The following is an 18462-nucleotide window of genomic DNA, read 5'->3' as shown; positions in this document are numbered from 1 at the left end:
TAAAACAGGTACCGTGCACATTGTGTTGGTGCGTACAGGTTTGGTGACACTGGATGGGAGGCGTAGCATCATGAATGTCTGGTTCCACAGAAAAACACTGCAGGTGTGACTTCATGCCCCCCAAAAATGTTGCAGGCAAAGATTTTAAAGCTCAATTCCCGACAACCAGCAGGAAGAAAGGGGCTTTTGTTCAGATCAATCCCACAATAGCGCAGAGGGAGGTAGGGTGAGTTTGTCAAAATCAGCAAGAGACTCGTACACCTCTGACGCACAATCACAAATGTTTCTCAAAATAGTCGAACAGTCGTGCTATGAAAGTGCCAAATAGGATGTAAACATGTTAAAATCCAAGGAGTTGGTGAAATGTCCCTGCAGGGTGCTGACTTTCATCTATCCACTGGATGTGAGAAAAAAAAAATGTTTTGGGCTTTGCTCAAAAGACATGAACCCTTCCCTTCATTCTTTATTATGCTGAGATTTGTGAGTTGGATCAACAGTTGTCAGAGTTTAGTGGGATTTTCTTTTCATATCAGATTTAGTTTCATAAACTCGTCTAATAAAAGTTTCCTTCAACCTGTTTTTCATACAGATCTCCGCTGACATTCTTGACGTGCCTCACCCTGTGGCGCTCCTGGCAGCAGCAACTCATCCATCACTACCCACAGTACCACGGCCTCTGCAGCCTGCAGCTCACAGCACGATCCTGATCACACTCAGAGACCTGGATCCTGATCACACAAAGAGACCTGGATCCTGATCACACTTTTCTTTTGTCTTAAATCTACCTCAGGAGTGCTCTGGTATTTTCCGGCCTCTTGTACAATGCTCAAATGTTTCTAACTTCATTGTTTTTTCTCTCCTCTCTCCCCCATGCCTCTCCGTTCATCCCAAATGGTCGAGGCAGATGTTTTTTCTCCACAGTGGCAGAAACGTTTGCTCGTTGTGTGGACTGTTGATGATGATGACTGTTGATTTCTCCAAACATTTTTAGGATTTCGTGATTTAGTGCGATTCAAATACAACTGAATTGAAATTACTGAAAGTATATAGAGGCCTGAACTTTGGAAAAGTGCATCGTGTTCAGAGTTGGGACATTCTCCCCTGAACTGTAAACTTGTACTAGTGATTTATGACCTGCAACATGGCAGCTGTACAACGCAGCTGGCTGTGTCATGTGAAGGAACATATTGTGCTTAGCAGAGAAAGTGATTGTCTTTTAGAAGTAGCTGTATGTCTCTTTTAACTACCTTGCTTTGTATTGCTGTGTCACAGACAATGTCAGCATTTAGTTTGTGAGTTGTCATGTTCCAAGTGTGTGTTGTGGAACCGCCTCTTTATGTTAGTTTGCAGCCTGACATAAAAAAGAAGCCTTATCTGCTCATCCAGGTTTGCATGAGCACAACAGTCACCTGAACGTGTCCATAAATGGGAAAATGTCGTCCCCTTGTATCAACACATCAGCAGTTTATTTCTGCTCAGTGGGATGTGTAACGCAGCTACAACGAAAACAATTCTGCAGAGAGTGAAACATTAACACTGACACGCTCCGTCAGTTGCAGGTTCGGTGGATGGCACGTTAACGTGCGCTCTGCTTCTCGGCTGGAACAGCTGATGCAAACATTACAGTTGGTCACATTTAGTTGTGTTTTAGGGGATATTGTAGTTTTCCTGTGTCACTGGAAGATGTTAGATTCACTTCAAGGCCTCTACAACTATGTGTTTCATTCAGTACCTCAGCTCTACACAATGTGCAGTTAAGAAGATATTAGACTTACTAAGGCATCATACAAATAAGAAATGTAAGAGAAAATATTTTCTCACAGGTTAATAACTTTGACAAAGTCACAGAGTCACTTAAAAGACTTTGGAAGTGTCAGTGTGAATTAAGGCTGTGCACCGGACACACACACAGCACAGTGATAATACTCATTATGTGCTTAACCAGGTTCATGTTCAGTCACACTTCCACAGAACTCAGGCTTACATAACAAACATTAACTCTGATTCCACAGAAGAACAGTCCTGCAGCCAAAACAGAGCAATTGTGATCCATCAGCATTGCAGCATGACAGTATTATGTGTCACTCAAACACAAGGATATTCATCTCTGTAAAGTCTTTATCAGCTCTTCTTTTTTTTGTCAGAATGCTCAAGGCAAGTGTGATAACGCATTTCCCCATGACGACAGATACATTTTATAGCATCACGTCCTCTGCTTTAACACAGATATCAAGATTAATTTTGAAAACAAGAGGAATACTTTTGTTTAAAAAACTAATGTTCAAAAATAATGAGGATGAATTATGTATCCTGAAATTGTGAGGATTATGAAATATTAGTCATCTTATTTGCTTATTTCCTTATTTTAAATATTCTAAAAAGTAACTACAGAGTGAAAATGTCAAACTTATATTCTGTAATAACAACAAAGATTAAACCGATCATTTTAACTTGATAATTTTATTGTTTGTAAATTCATACTCAATAGAAAAACTATTCTCTGAAGTACAGTGACAGGGTGAAACTTTTCTGTTCAACAATTGCAGTAAATACCAGCACCTTAAATTCAACAAATTTAAATTCAGCTGTCTAACTAATCATTTTCGTACCGTTTTCCAGTTTCGCTGGAAACACAGAGAGAAATGTTACATTACAGCAGAATGTAAAACAATTATAAGTTCAAACTGTTTCCAGTCAGTTTGAGACTCTACAAAACTTTACAAAAACAAATTTCTAAAATAATAACAAGTCAAATCATAAATCATTTAAGGCCTTGTAATGAAATGAATGTACATGTTTTATAAAGGAATGCATAGAATCTGTGCAGCTTCAACCAAACAAATTGTGAAGTTTCTACGACACAGGGAAGAAATTTTGGCCATTTTGTTGCTTTGAAAGTGGAAAACCATTTTAATCCTTCATAAATATTCTGAAGGAAAGATGTTTTGTAGCCACAGATCTCTCTGTGCTCAGAGTTATGAAACACAACTCCCGAGATCCAACATTGTTTGCATCTTTACTGAGGAACCTCAACAGAATAATGATTAATTAATTAATTAATTAATCATTAATTAATCTTAACTGTGTACCAACATGAGGTTTCTCTCTGTGCTATTTGAGATCCATTTGAGATACAATATTAGTGTCATATTTTATAACGTACACCGTGTGACAGTGAAGACTGGAATGTGGAGTAAACTCTAAACTATCTACAGGACAGACGTATGCCAGAGCTAAAAAAATATATATTTTGTTTTCAGTCAACAAAATCCAGATTTCATTCAGGAATCATTTACAGTACTTAAACCACTAGATCTGGTTATGAAAATTAATTTGAGGGTTATTTTGTTGCATTGTTCGCAGTTTCCATTCCGTTGTGGCTTTTATAATCAGTGTTGACATACAGTCCTTGTTTTGTGTAGTTCTACCTGACTAATTACTGAGTTCAGCCAGAAAAAAAGTCTAACATGTAAACTTTTTACACCAGAAAATGAGAGTATAATTTGTCCTTCAGTCAAAGCCAGACAAAGAACCATAAGTGCTTGATGCAACAACCTTAACCTTAAACTGGTCTGAGACGTATTGGTCATGTACGAGGTGCATGAATAGGATTTGTTTCAGTTGTGCCGTGGAGAACATCTGAGCACATTAAAGATGACTGAAGTGAATTCCCCGAACTGAAGAGGATGTTTTGTTTCCTTCCGTTCACTCCAGTGTGGGAAATCTCTCCCCTGCTAATTTCTACGATGTGTACTTTATCTGTAGTCGTACCTTTCTGCCTCTTGGCTTTACTCCCAAACTACAAACCAGATATCCTACACTACCCTCTATCACTGTTTCTTCTGTCCCACCCTCGCCCTGTCCCCAGAGTGCAGCTTCAACAGGAGCTGGTCTGGAGGTTGCCCTCAGTGAGGATGGAGGTGATGGTGGTCGGTTCATAGAAGCTGTCGTCATCTGAACTCAGGGCTGATGAATCCAGAGCTGGACGCATTGCTGCCTGAGTTTTCCTCCTGTGACACATCATCATCATCACATCATTAGAATTATCACTGTTTTAATTAACCACTGAAACACACAGCTACTCTGTCATCAGTTGCTTTATTTGCAAATGTTTATGCTACTAGGTGATTACAGTGCTCCCTCTGCTGGGAATATAAAAGAACAGCATGTGTCTCCTTGCGATTGGGCACATTTTATTTCCCCCTGTGATACATGAGTAATGTCCCATTTGAGTTAATGAAATACCTTCTCACTCATGGGTGACCGCTGATGTTTTACACACGTCAACTTGTGAAATACTGCACGTCAGGGAGGCTGAGTAAATCTCCACCACAGTTCCCAGGTATTAACTTATCATTTGCATTTCTGCTTCACTCATTCTGTGATGCAAGAAAGAGGAGGTGGTGGCGCACACACACACACACACACACACACACACACACACACACACACACACACACACACACACACACACACACACACACACACACACACACACACACACACACACACACACACACACACACACACACACACACACACACACACACACACACACACACACACACACACACACAGTGTCTAAACCAAACCGGGCCCAGTATTTTCCCTGATTAGACACGTGCAGTATAAAACTTAAGTAGAAAGCCCAGCCCACGTGACTTAACGTGACCCAAACCCTAATATCCCCCGAGAAGTTTTGTCCGAACCTGGCCCCATGGTCCCGACAGCTGTGATAATATGGCTGCCAGGAAGTCTCTTGCCTAATCAGTCAACACCAAGAGATCACAGTGAGAAAGAAATTGGTTTACAAACAGTAAAACTAAGACAAAAAAAAGTAAATGCTTACTTGAGCTCGAGCTCTAGAGCTGTGACTCTGGTCTGCAGGGCCTCTTTAAACTCCATTTGCTCCTCCATGTCTCTCTGAGCTTTTCTTCTGAGACCATCGATTCTCTCCAGCTCCGTCTCTCCCTCATCCACCTGCCTCTTTAGAGCCTTCACCCTCAGAGCAAACTGCAACGTACAACAAGGTAAAAGTTTAATTTTAATGAATGTGTGTTTTTCATTGTTTAAAAACCAAACCTCTAATTTCAGGAAATGTAAATACTGTCATAAGGTAGCTGGTAAACGTGTGTACCTGGTCTTTCTGGTCAGTGTGTGTTTGTCTCTCCTCATCAAGCATCAAACTGAGGTCTTTAAGTTTCCTCTCCAGACGACGTTGAGATGCCAGGAAAGAGTTCTTCTCCCTTTTCATATACAGGAGAAGAACAGAGCATCAGACATAGAAGCATATTAATGAATATTACTCTCTGTATCTCTGCTGATAACTGAAAAAAATAATATGGAACAGAATATTTTAGCAAAAGGGCTAGTTTCCAATACCAAAGCTCCTTGTTTCATCATAATCAAAAACAGTTGATACAGTCAAATCACACCAAACTTTAAGTTACAGCCCAGATCATGGCTCCTATCATTCATATTTTAAAAATATCTTTTCTGTCTAAGTTTCACAATTAAAATGGGCAGATAAATGAAAACCTGCACTGGGACGACCACCAAAATATAAATATATATATCCTTCAGTATATATATATATGAATATTCGATTCAACCAAAAGTGATAAACTGTGGTTCAGAATGAGGATGTATTGGAGTAAGTGTTCTATTTGTTGCACTGTACCTTTCCTCGCTGCGTAGGCGTTCTTCAAGCTCCTGGATCTTGTTCTCCAGCTGAGAGACTCCGGCTGAGGAGCGAGACTGGTCCTCCATGTCAACAACACGACTCCTCAGCTCCTTCAGCTGCCGGCACAAACACACAAACACACATGGAGAGTCAGGTGAAAGCTGCTGATCACAAATGTCTGCAAAGACAGGTGTGCTGTATGTGCACATACATGTCTCTCCATGGTGTTCTTGTCCAGCTCCAGGTCCTGTTTGGAAGACCTCTCCTGCATGAGCTCAGAGCGGAGCTGATCGATCAGGTCCCTGCTCCTCGTCACCCGCTCCGTCAGCATCTCCGCGCTGCTTCTCTCCTCCTCCAGCTCCAACTCCATACGCTTCAGCTTGTCCTGATAGAGCCCAGACAAGATCTGCTTCGTTAAGTGCTCAGAAATCGTGCACTGGATTTAGCTCAAGTGAGAGATTAGCTAGTGTCAAGTATAGATGGATCTGTTCCATTACGTCCAGTTTTGATACAGAGTTTGTTGGAGCACGTGTGCAGTGCAAAGTTATCACTTGAATCTAAAACCCTGTGTGTTTAATTTATGGCTGGAGGTAAGATATTTTCATACATGTAGAGACCGTCCTACTAACAATGTATGCAAGGCTGGTATCTGCGTTGTCATTGTTAATTTTCCCGAATGGTTTATTCCCCATAACCGGGAGGTAGGCACATGCTCATATCGTACCTCCAGGATCCGGATCTCCCGGGTTTTCTCGTTGTGGTTGTTTTTGCTGGCCTCCATCTCTCCCTCAAGGTGGCGCAGTCTGTTGGTGAGAAGCTCTTTATCCAGCTGGTGGTTGTCTCTCTCCTCAGACACAAGCAGGATCTCCTTCTTCTGTCGTGACATCTAGTAAAGTTTATCGTATAATTAGAAATGCTCTCTGTCAAACTGAATGTTCATCAGAAGAAAATTATATTATAGTATTATATTATATAATCAACTTTGCATGAATACAATCAGTGAAGCATGCACAATGAATATTATGTCTAAACATATTAAGACATGATTTTCATAATGAAAACCAAATAAGAGGGGAATCATGCACACAAACACTTAAAACAAACATCAAAACACAAACACACACTTCTTCCTCCAGTCTCTTTAGATTTGTGTGGCTTCTTTCGAGCTCAGTCTGAGCGTCGTTTCCATGACGCTGCACCTCGTGCATTTCCTTGCGTGCTCTGTCTCTCTGCTCCTCCAGCTGAACCCTGAGAGCCTGTGCCTCCTCTCTTGAGGACATGGTCAGAGACTCGTGCTGACAGAGTCACAGAGAGGGGACAAAATGAAAAACACAGGGGACAAATATTTTGTGCTGTGTGTGTGTCCTCAATTGAGCAGCTGGATGCTGCGGGCTACACAGGCCTTTCTTACCTCTTTGTTGAGTTTCTCCAGAACTCTATCATGCTGCCGTTTGGATTCTTCCAGCTGGTTGACGCTCTGTCTGAGTGTCTCCTTTTCTTTCTCTGTATCCTCCAGGCGCAGGCTAAGTTCACGGTGCTCCTGGCTCACTCTGGAGGCTTTTCTCTTGGCCTCATCTAGCTCAGTTCTCAGGCTTCTCACCTCAGAGTGGAGGGTGAGCTCTGCCTCTGAGCTCTCTGTGGCGCTGGTCTGGAGCTGAGCCTGAGGACACCACAGAGGATGTGCAATTATGCTTTGATGCATCTACTTCTTTCAGGGTCATCTAACACGCTGAGCTGAACAGTGTTGTGTGGGAGGATGTAATGTTACCTCTAATCGTGAGAGTTTCTCTTTGAGACGTGCGTTGGCGTCTTTCTGCTCCTGCTGGGAATCTTGAAGCGACTTAAGGTCCATCTGAGCTCTACTGATTTGTGTTTTTCTGCTTTCCACTTCCTCTTCAGCCAATGAGAGTTTTTCTTTGAGCTGGTTAGCTTCCACACCTGCCTCCACTAACTTCTGCTCAAGCTCTGAGATGGTGGCTGGGTCTGGGAGCTGTAGGCAGGAGGAAAAGGATTTAGACAAAAAAATTCAAGAGATGATTCTAACCACCTAGTAAGGCAAGTCCATCTGCCACATACATGTTACCACACAAAACTTCACACAGATCCTAAATGATCTCTTTGTTCCCTGTGAGTTTAAACTAACCCGCTTATTTTTCTCCTGTGCCTTGGCAAAGTCATCTTTAGCCCTCTGCAATTGGCCCTTGAGCCGGTCAATCTCATACTTCATCTCTGCCTCTTGGTTCTGGTGAGATTTCTTTATGGAGATCACTTCCATAACCTTCCTGTCAAACTCCGTCCTGTGTTTCTCCACCTCAGTCTTTGCCTTCTGCAGATCAGCATTACATTGCTGGAGCTCCTAGACAGAAGTATGAAGAATTTGATGTTGAATTTTTTTGTTATTAAACTGTGCATCAGTGATGGTTTTAAGCTGTGAAAGTGTTTACTGCACCTGGTTGAGAGTGTGGGTGTGCGTGGGGTCTGGTATCTGTTGTTTCATGGTGCTCACTTTCTCCTGGAGCTCCTTCAGTTCCTCCTCAAACTCTTCTTTTTCCAGACGAGATTGCAGGAGTCTGAAAAATGTGAACATACCAGTGGTGTAAGCCAACTGCACCAATATAGTGTTGCTGCTTAATTAGCTGATCAGTAGCTGTTGGGTTGTTCAGGTGAATCATGACAGAAGAGGTTTATTTTCATGTGGTCAATGAGCAAATAAATCATTATTTAATTGTCAAAAACAGGAAATACATCAGCCTTCCCTGTCACTACAAAGTCTACAGCACATTTTTTATCTAAACACTCAGGTATAGACCATCCACACCTCACTCTGTATCTGTACAATGAAGAAAATCTAATGTAAAAATGTTGTGTGTGGCTACTAAGCATCATTTCTGCTCCGCCATAGAACTAAATATGGTCCATATTCCCATTAGGACTCATGCTGTCAGGTGTTCATGGCCCATAATTGAGCTTGGATCACGTGTGGATGGCCTTGAAACTACAGGGATTCAGTTTTTAGTACAATTAGCCACATCTACAGCTATCTAGACACAAATGTGGATCGATTAGTGACTCTCACTGTGCTCCAGGAGTGCTGGGTGGCTCTCTGACAGAGAGGGAGAAACATTGACCAAGTAGAATGAAAGAAGAGAGGAGATGGACACACATTAGTAGCACAGCAGATGCAAAAATGAAAAGATGGAAAAATCCATTTCAACGTAAACAGTGGAAACCCAGGAAAGTACAGATGAATACACTTTGTGGTTCATTTGATGTATTTAAATGTCTTTAGACTCACTCTTGTTTAGTTGTTCGAAGTTCATCTCTGGTGGAGTGAAACTGCTCCATCCAGTGGCCGCTCTCGTCTCGACAGTCCTCCAACTGCTGCTGTAGAGAGCGAACTGATGCATTTACACGCAAACGCTCAGATTCGATCCCTGCATGAGACTGAAACAGGAGAAAGAAGAGTTGAGAGCATATTGTAATGTATCATTTCAGAAATAGACATCAGAAGTTTTTCTGTGATAACTCTGCGTATTTTATTTTTCGCCATTAATTTTCAGCAGGCAGGCCGACCTCTCCATAACACCAGCACTCACTGTTAATGGTGCCTGTAATCCGTGGTGGGCATGAGAGAGTGCTTGGACTGGGCTCACCTGCCACAGTTAGCGAGGGAGGCATTGACCACTTTTATAAATTATTATCAAAGGAAGGGCGAAATGCACACTTTAGCTCAGGGGGTCTGTTGTGTTTGAAGGCATTTCTCTATCAAATATAAATGATGTGAGTTTGTAAGTGTTTGTGTACACACCTGAGACACCTGCTCCATGCTGCTGCGAAGCTTCTCCATGTCCGCACTGTACTGCTCTCGGAGGGCCTCTATCTCTTTGTCATGTGTGGCCACCTCTTCCTTTAGCGCTCCTTTCAGAGCTGTGAGCTCCCTCTCTCTCTGTCTCAGTGTCTCCTCCAGCTTGTGTTTCAGCTGGCAGACATCCATCAGCTGTGCCTGACAAGACATCAGGTCCTGCAGACACAGTGAAAACATACAGTATAAACTTGATACGCTTGACCAGTCAGCATACTATTTATTTATTATTTATCTATTTATTAATTGCTTTCTCAGCTTTTCAAAATAGATATTTGTTTTTTAATACAGTGGTGGTGATTTGTCCCTGTATCAGTGTTTCATTGGTACCGTCTTGTTGCCGTTATCTCTTCTCAGTTCGTCCTGAAGCTCAGCCAGCTGGTCCTCCATCTCTCTGACTCGAGCCTCTGCATTCTCCCTATCCATCCTGAGCTGAGTCAGCCTGCACGACAAAGAGCATAAACATTAGTTCTTTGAATTCAAATGACAGTACAATACTTGTTTGGCCGAATGAATGAGAAACAGTAACGTCTTGTTCTTGGAATTGTGAGAAGTGTGTGCGTGAAAACAAAGTGGGGTCATTATTACCCCTCTTACTCCTGACAACAAATACTGGTACCATTTCCATTCATGCTTTCTTCTGTGTGTATTTGAGTGTGCAAGTGTTGTAATGCCCTCACTCTGATTGTGTTTCATTTAGTTCTGTCTTCTTTCGGTCCAGCATCTCCTGCAGTTGCAGGTTTTCATCCAGACAGGACTCCAGCTCAGCTTTCAGAGCGGGATCAGAGTCCTACACACAAGCAGACATGCTGAATAAATGAGAGCAGTGAAACATGAGACATCAGGTAGCTCTGGTGGCATAAACAATGGGCTTTTAGGAAATGCTAAAGTGGGCCTGCATTTGCCAGCCGATCAATAGGAATAAAGGATTAAGTTCTTAGGGGCTATTAGAGATTAAGACCTGCCCAACATCCTTAAACTCACATTTGATGCGTCATTAATGAGGTTAGATTCTTCTGTGTGCGCACCTCTGACCAGGCTGGAGGGCTTTAGGGATTAATCAGAGGATTAATCTGAAGCACACTCCAAGGAACCCCCCGGCCTCCTGGTTAGATAAGTCCAAATGACAAAAAAGCTCTAAGGACAGTTTCCCACTTCCAACCAACTGCCAACTGTTCCCTTCACTTGACAGTAGGTACTCTCATTTTAAGGAGCATGTATGTGTTACACTGGAGGTGCCCTTTGTAATTAGAGCTGAGTTAAAGTGGCAGGTTCCCCTCTGAATGAAAGCATCCGTGGTGGCAGCCAGTTGCAATCAGCTGGCTGAATTTAGACTTGGTGGGTGAACCAAAACTATAGTAACAACCCCAAACTCAAGCATGCATTCTATACCTGCCCTCTCTGTTATGATGGGTTTGATGATGGGCTAAAATGACATAGCCCCAACTAATATGGGTTTTGAAGCAACAGCAGGAAAAAGAAAAGAAGTCACAATCTCTATACCCTCACGTCTTTATTCTTATTTTACTTACCCTCTTTACCTCCTGCAGGGCAGTTTGTAGATCAACAGTCTTTCTCTCAAGCTCCTTCTTTTCTCGCATCCACTCTTCCCTCTGGGATTCGTTAGACTGAAGAAAAAGTTGTAAACTAAAATTCTGTACAGTAACTGTTTGCATTATTTCTTTATGAAGAAATTCAAGAACAAACCTTCCCTAGAATAAGATATTTTCCAAAGGGACAAACCTTTATATTCTGAATCTTCTGAGCAATGAGCTTGACTTTGTGCCTGATCACAACATCACTCTCTTTAGTTCTAAGGGAAGGGAAAAAGGCAAAAGATAACAGCTTAACATTAATGCTATATATGAGTATTTTATTGTGACACTCAATTTTAAAAAGGTGATATTCCAGTAACAGGAAGATGATGATGACATGGAGGACCATACCCTTGTCTTAGGATGTTGTATATGGTCTGCATCACCTGCTCCTCCTCACGGCTCATCTCTGCACTCTGACCCTGGTCCAGCAAAAGGTCAGGTGTCACCTTAAGACATAGATCAGAAAACTGCTCTTGCAATGTTGCATGTTCTGCAGTGTTTGGAGTGCACTGAGTATAAGATTTTATGGCCAGGCAGAAAACACAGAATTCCTACCTGTGTCTCAGTGAGGCTGGCCTGCGGTGTTGCAACAGCGACTTCTCTCCCTGGTGAAGGCCACTGATTTGCAGAGTGTCCAGGAAAACTGGTGACAGCGTGCTGGCTGCGTCCCAAGCTGCTGTGAGTGGAGGACGGTGGTGAGGTGTAGGGGTAGGGGCTGAGAAGAGGTGATGTGGCCCTAGGATCTTGTTGTGGAGGAAAGAGGCCTCTCTGCTGGTCCCCTCTGTTAACGCCATCAAACCTGTTTACTGGTCTGTTTACAGCAGTTTGTCTCTGATTAGACTGAAAATCATTTGTTTGATGAGGCGGGTCGGGGTAGGTCTGACTGCCCCTCACTGACCCTAAAGACCCGTTGAGTCCTGTCTGATAAGAACCACCCCATTTATTCCTTTCCATGGCCCCACCTCTACCACTGATATGCCGAGGCTGCTCTCTCTCTCCTCTTACTCCTAAACCTCCATCCAGGTTCCCATAACTACCAGACTTCCCATCCCCTGGTGGCCTCGACATCTGGAAATCCTCATTGCCCGCCCCTCCCTCTCCATCCCTGTCTAACAGTGACCCATGGGACTGGGCCCTGCGTAGTGCCCCTCCTTGCCCTTCTCCGCTTCCTCCTCCTACATATGCCCCCTGTGTTCCCGGCTCGGCTTTCTCTCTCCGCCTTGGAAGGCTACTGTAGCCAGGTGGAGGCTGGGTCTTGAGCTGGACCCCATATGAGTCTCCTTTCTCTCCATCCTTCAGGACCACATACGGCTGCCCAGCGATACCCTGCACCCTGACTGCCACACCGTATTTGGAGGAGGACTGAGTCTTGGTCTTGGGCTGGGGCCCAGGCTGTCCGCCGCCGGCGTCACAGAGGTCATTGATGAAGCGGATCTGCACGCCATAGTCAACAGGGGTCTTCCGTCCAGAGGATGGTGTGCTCATGCTGGTGACAGAGATCAGATCAGACTGAATAGTAGAGAAAGGAAGCAAAGACAGGAAAAGAGCCCATGCTGCATCAAAATAAAAAACACTTTGTCTTGTTACGTTACATTTCATTAATTTTACATTCACATTAGCTATCTAATCAAAATTAAGACATTTATAAAAACAGGCTGTGCTAAGACTTTAAAACAGGTCACATTTACCCCAAAACAACAATAAGACATTTTTGAATTCATGGTTTAGCTGCACCTCCCACAAGAAAATGACAGACACTGAAAAAGTCAAATAAGTTCTAAACCGATAAATCAGTAAAGTCAATAGACCTGTTGATATTAGCTTATAGTGCAGATACATTGGTACTTGGGTACATGTCGATAACAAGAATGTCCTGAATAGAAACTGTGTTTGAGGGAATTTAGAAAGACATAGACAGTTATTTCTACCAAACAGCACTAGTACTTTTATTTGTTCCCATTAAAATTCCGGCTTTATGTTTATCTTGGTCACAATCCTTCGTCCTAAAACAAATATAAGAGACCTGTATCAAGTTTGTTTGTTCATGTTATGTGATAATTACTATTGTTACTGAATTTTTTTGGTTTGAACGAATACAGCAACACTGACACATAAGTAGTGAGACTCGGTTTCTGTCTCTCAACTGCGTTTGTGGACTTTGTCCTTGATGCACTCCATTAGTCATTAACCTGAGAGCACACACCCACATATCACTCTCTACTTGTTAGGAGCAACTAAGCCTTTCCCAACTTTTGGAAACCTCCCAGGCCGATACCAGACAACAATCCCTCAAACAAACTTTGACAGCTTGAATACAAATACTTATGTACTACAGCAACTATTCTTTTTATTCTTTCACTCTGTACTTTCACTACTTTTTAGTTTTTCTGTATTTCCTAATCCTCCCTCCCTTTATTTGATAACACCTGACGAGTAAATCTAAAACTCTTCCACAGCTCCCATACTTCACCGCAAACCAGATTTGACACTGACAGTTCTTTAAAGTACCTAACATTCCTGATATCACATCGACTGACTAATCAAGCCTTGTGTTATGATCCCATCCCCAGTGACGTTAAAACTGTATGGTTCATTACACCCATTTGAAACCTATTACAACACTCCGTCCTGACCTCTCCGCCCTGCTCCTTTCACTTCCTCCTCACAGCTTTCCAAGGTGAGACTGAGAGAGAGTGGGTGGGGAGCCAGAAAGGGAGGGTAATGTGAGAGAGCGAAAAAGAAACAGCCAGCTTTTCTTCTCCTTATCAGTGCCTTGTGTGATAAAATCCAAAGTCAAGCTGTTCCCGTGAACAACCCTCCCCCACATACACAGAAAGTAACCATCAAGAGCATAAGCTGTATAACACAAAACAGCAAAGTCATTCTGAGAGATAGCTAAATGCTGTACAGAAGAGAATAATGAAGCAACTTTAGAGGAAGAACAGGTGAAGGTAAATGTCTGAGCTGCCAGTGAACAAAGCAACGTCATGTGTAATGACCTTTAAATATGATCTGTGCTTGTGGTGCATAAGCTTTGACCGCAGACACAGGAAATAGGAAAAAAATAAATATAAACCTATCTGTGCGTGTCTTCCGATGAGCACAGTTAGGTTGCTCATAGGAAGACATGCACAGTTAGGTTGATTTTTTTTTTTCCCCTCTTCCCTTTGGGGACCACAGAGGAAACACCACGTCATGGCACATTTGTGAATTCGAGCATGAAGTCTGCAGACCATTGCATTTACTCCAAGGTCAAGCCAACGTGTCATGCACCGACAATCTCAGGACGGACACCACATGAGGAATGCAGAAAACAACGTCTATTGATTTAATGTGAAATGCTCATGTGATTAGTGCTGAGAGTCTGAGCAATCAGTGAGTCTGATTAACTTACATTTCAGAAAGGCAACTGTTAGGGAGAATAAAACCCTCTTTTCATACTTGTTCATCTCCATCAGATTATTTTTTGTGTCACAGAAGACCAACACATTACCAACTCCAGGAGGGGTTGTGTTGAGGGGGCAAACGCATCCTATTGTCCAGCTGATGTGGGGCGGAAAACGAGGGCAGCCATTCTGAGAATGCCAAAACTTTCCCTGCCCTCATTCATTCACTCTCTCACACTGACCTTGATTAAAACTAGTTTGCTTCAACAATGACATTTTCATCTCCATCACCCTCCCTTTTCCCCCAAAGCTTATTTCTCCGCAAACCTCTCTTAAAATACAGAAAGTAGGATTTTAATAGTCATCTGTTATCTTCCATTTTGTTATACACTTCCTTAAATGTTAATTAAAAATGTTAAAATGATAGTTTCTTTATTTAAAAGAAAAATTTAAGAAATGAAACTCAGTTGATTTGTGTCTGAAAGAGTTCATCAATTTGTCAGATAATTAATCAGCAATAGTTTGAAACTGCTAAATGCTTGAAATAAATGTCAAGCACAAATACAAAATATTCTGACACACGTTCACAGGCTTGTTTTCCCAGCTTACAGTGCTGTTTTCAGATGCTTCTACCACTTGTGTTACGTTGATGGACTGTCCACCTCTGGCCTTAAATTGAATTCCTGCGCAGTAAATTGAATTGGAGCTACTTTCCTGGTCGGATTCAGAGATGGAATGGGAAATATAATTAGGAGATTAGCAGGTGTGGAGAGAAATGACACAACAGCAAAGTGTGCAGAGTCATGAAAATGCCTCTGCTGACTTATAGAGTCATTGTACGTGTTCATGAGAGCCCTCCACTTCTGGCCTGACCCAAAATGGATACAGATACAGATAGTAGCAAAGACTGAGGGTTATCCGTCTCTTTCAAAAAGTAAGTGGGGATAAAAAAATGCATGTTTAATAATGTATAATATCCTGATGTGTGGATATCCTGAAGGCTGAATTTAAATGTATGTTATTTTCTTTTAGTCTGTGAAATGTAAGAAAATAGTGAACATTTTTTACTACAGCTTCCTAAGCTGATATCTTGCATCTAAGATTTTGTGTTGGTGCTTGAAAACAATTGTAGTTTTTATGTCAAATTATTGTTTACAAGGTCAACAGTAAACTTTCATGATCAAGTTTACAACACAGAGATAAACAGCCAATACTAACTGCCAATTGATTTCAATCACGATGCGATCATTACTTGATTTATCAGAGTCAGAATCTGAAAATACTTTATTGATCCAGAGGGAAATTGAGATTTATTACAGATGCTTCAATCAAGAGTAGAAATATAAAAAGACCTAGTGAATTATAATAGATATCAAAATATAAATACAAAGTATGTAAAATAAAATACAATATATATAGAAGAAAGTGAAAAAGAATATGTATAATACAGTCTATACAACAGTTGAAACAACAAAAGTCTAAAATAATTATGTTAAAGGGCAAGTAATATTGATGAGAGTAAATGTTTAAAATGTTCAGTATAAACACAGTTATAATGCAACATAGGTTAACTGATTACCATAGTATTCGCCAATCAAGCATGTTATTGCCAATTAATCATCGTTTTGAGCTAGCATCTTAAATTTTAGTATTTTATGTCTTTCCGCTTCATATGCAAAAGAGCTAGAGTCTGAGACCACTTTCTCATTCACTTGACTGGGAAAGTGATTCATTTAAATCAATGAGAAAGTGCTCTTAGACCTTTAGACCCTGCTACATGAATTGAATATCTTTGGACTTTGGACTATAATTGGACTTTAGTCTCACTGGAACAGGGAATTTCACTGTTTTCAGGCAATGTATAGAGAAAACAATTAATCCGGGGGGAATGGGGGATATAGTCATTAGATCTAGATGACTGATAAATTGACTATTTCAGTTTTAGTTTACAGCTTCCTATAAAGTCAACATGACCATTCACAGTTTTCCCTCTTTCCTCCACTTCAATCATTGAGTTTTATGATCATAAATAAAAAGGTGATCGTGGAGGCAACAGAAACAGTAGCTCTCTTCCTCTTTGTCGTTCAAGGACAGGCAGCCACTCAGTCCTCAGGGAATACTCTCCCTCTCCATTACATTCTTGACATAAACCCAGGCCCTCATCCCCTCTACTACAGTCAATCTCCCTTTTCCAAACTCACCACTGCTCCTCTGTCACACTCAAACAAACAGCCATTTATTCCTCTTTTCAAATCCAAAGAAGTTCATTGGCATAACAAAGAAGGACTTCAGTGTTACCACATAGTAAACAAATGACAGCATATTAGGAGCACATAAATACACCCCTCCCCTCCCCTCACATTCCAGACACTTGTTCCTCTCTGTGCTTCTCACTTACATGGGCTGTGTGTGTGTGTGTGTGTGTGTGTGTGTGTGTGTGTGTGTGTGTGTGTGTGTGTGCGTACGTGAGAGAGAGAGAGAAAGATTTAGACTGATTTATGGGATTCTATCTGCAAGACTTTTACCAGCTTTTATTATAAAGAACATGAAACCATTGCCGGCAGTTCAGCAGGTTCAATGCTACAATTATTGAAAACTCATGACACAATCCATGAACCTTTAATTACCAACTTCATAACTATAACCTGCACTTACTTCTTTCTTACCCGTTGTCTCGAGCTTAATCTTGAAGAGAATCTCTGCACTGACAGGGCAGCTCTCTCAAAATTCCCTTCTAGTGAATGCACATCAGCCTGTTGATGCTATTAAGCCCCTGTGCTATTAATCTGTGTGTTTGTCTTTTACTTTAACTTAAACTGTGTTGCAGCTACGCAGGATCTCTCTTAATTGGACTAACCTGGTTAAATAAAGGTTACTAATTCCAATGCCATCCAATACACTGTATATATATTCTGCTCACACTTAATATATTATCTCTCTTCTGTGGATATTGTTATATTTCCTTGCTTTTATATTGCAAGGTGTGTAGTTTTGACTGTCCTCTTTACTGCTGCAACACAGCAAATGTACATGAGTAAAGTTTTATCTTATCTTGATGAAAACAATAAGAGGGAGAATAAAATCACTGTATCTGATGAGTGGAAATTGTTTTTGAGCTCAGTTTCTCCAGTGACTTACTCCCCTGGTAGCACAGAGCAGAGACACTTCTACTGCTCAGAAATCAAACAACAGCTTTAATTTGAATTAAGCATCTTCATGTGTCTTTCGTGGACTGATGAGTTAAACACAAACACATCTGAAGTGTGTTGTAAACCACATCAAAACAAGTATCCTGAGCTGGAGTTAGCTGGGAGCCCTGGTCCCTGTGTGTCTCTGGGTCCATCAAACTAGCTAACGAGCTACTCTGACGAACAGAAACACAGAGGGAACGTTCACAGTGACTCAGTGTTGTGGACAAACAACAATAAAGCGGATTTATTCTAATAAAAAAGCCAGAAAACATCCGAGAAGTGTTTGCGAAGCGTCTGACAGGTCGAGTTTAGACTGTCTGCTGTTCGTCTCTACGTCAAAAACCAAGCGTAAAGTTACCTTATTCTCCAATGTGACTGCTCCGCTTCTCTCGGACACGTCGTCTTCTCACGTTCGACGATGGTTCGAAGTGTTTTCACACATTCGTTAAAAGTCCGGAGAGAAAAACGGACTCAAAGCGACAAACTGAGACAAGTTCATGTGTCCGACTGCAACCTGTTACCTTTTGTCAGGGATGAGACCGTCCCGCCCAGCCTCACAGCACACAGCTCTGTGATTGGACCAGCGAACAAACGTAGGCGGGACTGTGGATATCGGCTACGCTTGCTATTGGTGGAATAAATGTGTCAATCACTCACTGTGCAGGACCACTTTAAGGCCCTTGGGTTGAAAAAGTCAGGCCCTTATTTTTCACTCCAGGTTGAATTAAGAACAAAATCCGTC

General features: G+C 41.7%; 1 protein-coding gene across 6 annotated transcripts; it reads right to left on the bottom strand.

The window, feature by feature from the left end:
* Positions 1-2441: 2441 nt before the first annotated feature.
* LOC109633043 (cingulin) lies at positions 2442-18243 on the bottom strand. 6 transcript variants are annotated; one of them, XM_069537538.1, is made up of 21 exons: positions 18079-18243; positions 11699-12629; positions 11492-11562; positions 11289-11358; positions 11078-11173; positions 10226-10335; positions 9876-9987; positions 9492-9704; positions 8979-9127; positions 8760-8786; positions 8133-8253; positions 7827-8039; positions 7452-7673; positions 7095-7343; positions 6808-6978; positions 6408-6569; positions 5895-6068; positions 5681-5799; positions 5138-5246; positions 4850-5013; positions 2442-4010 (listed from the first exon to the last, which is right to left on the bottom strand). In XM_069537538.1, the coding sequence occupies exons 2-21, from the start codon at positions 12626-12628 to the stop codon at positions 3878-3880; spliced, it is 3615 nt and encodes a 1204-aa protein (XP_069393639.1). In that variant the 5' UTR covers position 12629; positions 18079-18243; the 3' UTR covers positions 2442-3877. The 6 variants fall into 6 exon arrangements, with proteins under 6 accessions (XP_069393639.1, XP_069393636.1, XP_069393635.1 ...); XM_069537535.1 differs by having other exon boundaries at positions 11492-11589; positions 11699-12652; positions 18079-18221; XM_069537534.1 differs by having other exon boundaries at positions 11492-11589; positions 18079-18220.
* Between the last annotated feature and the right edge of the window lie 219 nt (positions 18244-18462).

The sequence above is a fragment of the Paralichthys olivaceus genome, chromosome 13 (genome assembly GCF_024713975.1).
Source record: "Paralichthys olivaceus isolate ysfri-2021 chromosome 13, ASM2471397v2, whole genome shotgun sequence".
NCBI classification, from domain to species: Eukaryota; Metazoa; Chordata; class Actinopteri; order Pleuronectiformes; family Paralichthyidae; genus Paralichthys; species Paralichthys olivaceus.
Note: the sequence above shows the minus strand (reverse complement) of the source record. Positions and strands in the feature narration are given on the sequence as shown.

Bases quoted from the DNA above. Each gene is read 5' to 3' on its own strand.
- LOC109633043 (XM_069537535.1), bottom strand. From the start codon at position 12,628: ATGAGCACACCATCCTCTGGACGGAAGACCCCTGTTGACTATGGCGTG. The intron at 6,069-6,407 runs GTACGATATGAG...GGGCTCTATCAG, and splicing joins GGGAGATCCGGATCCTGGAG to GACAAGCTGAAGCGTATGGA. The intron at 5,247-5,680 runs GTACAGTGCAAC...GTATATGAAAAG, and splicing joins CGCCTACGCAGCGAGGAAAG to GGAGAAGAACTCTTTCCTGG.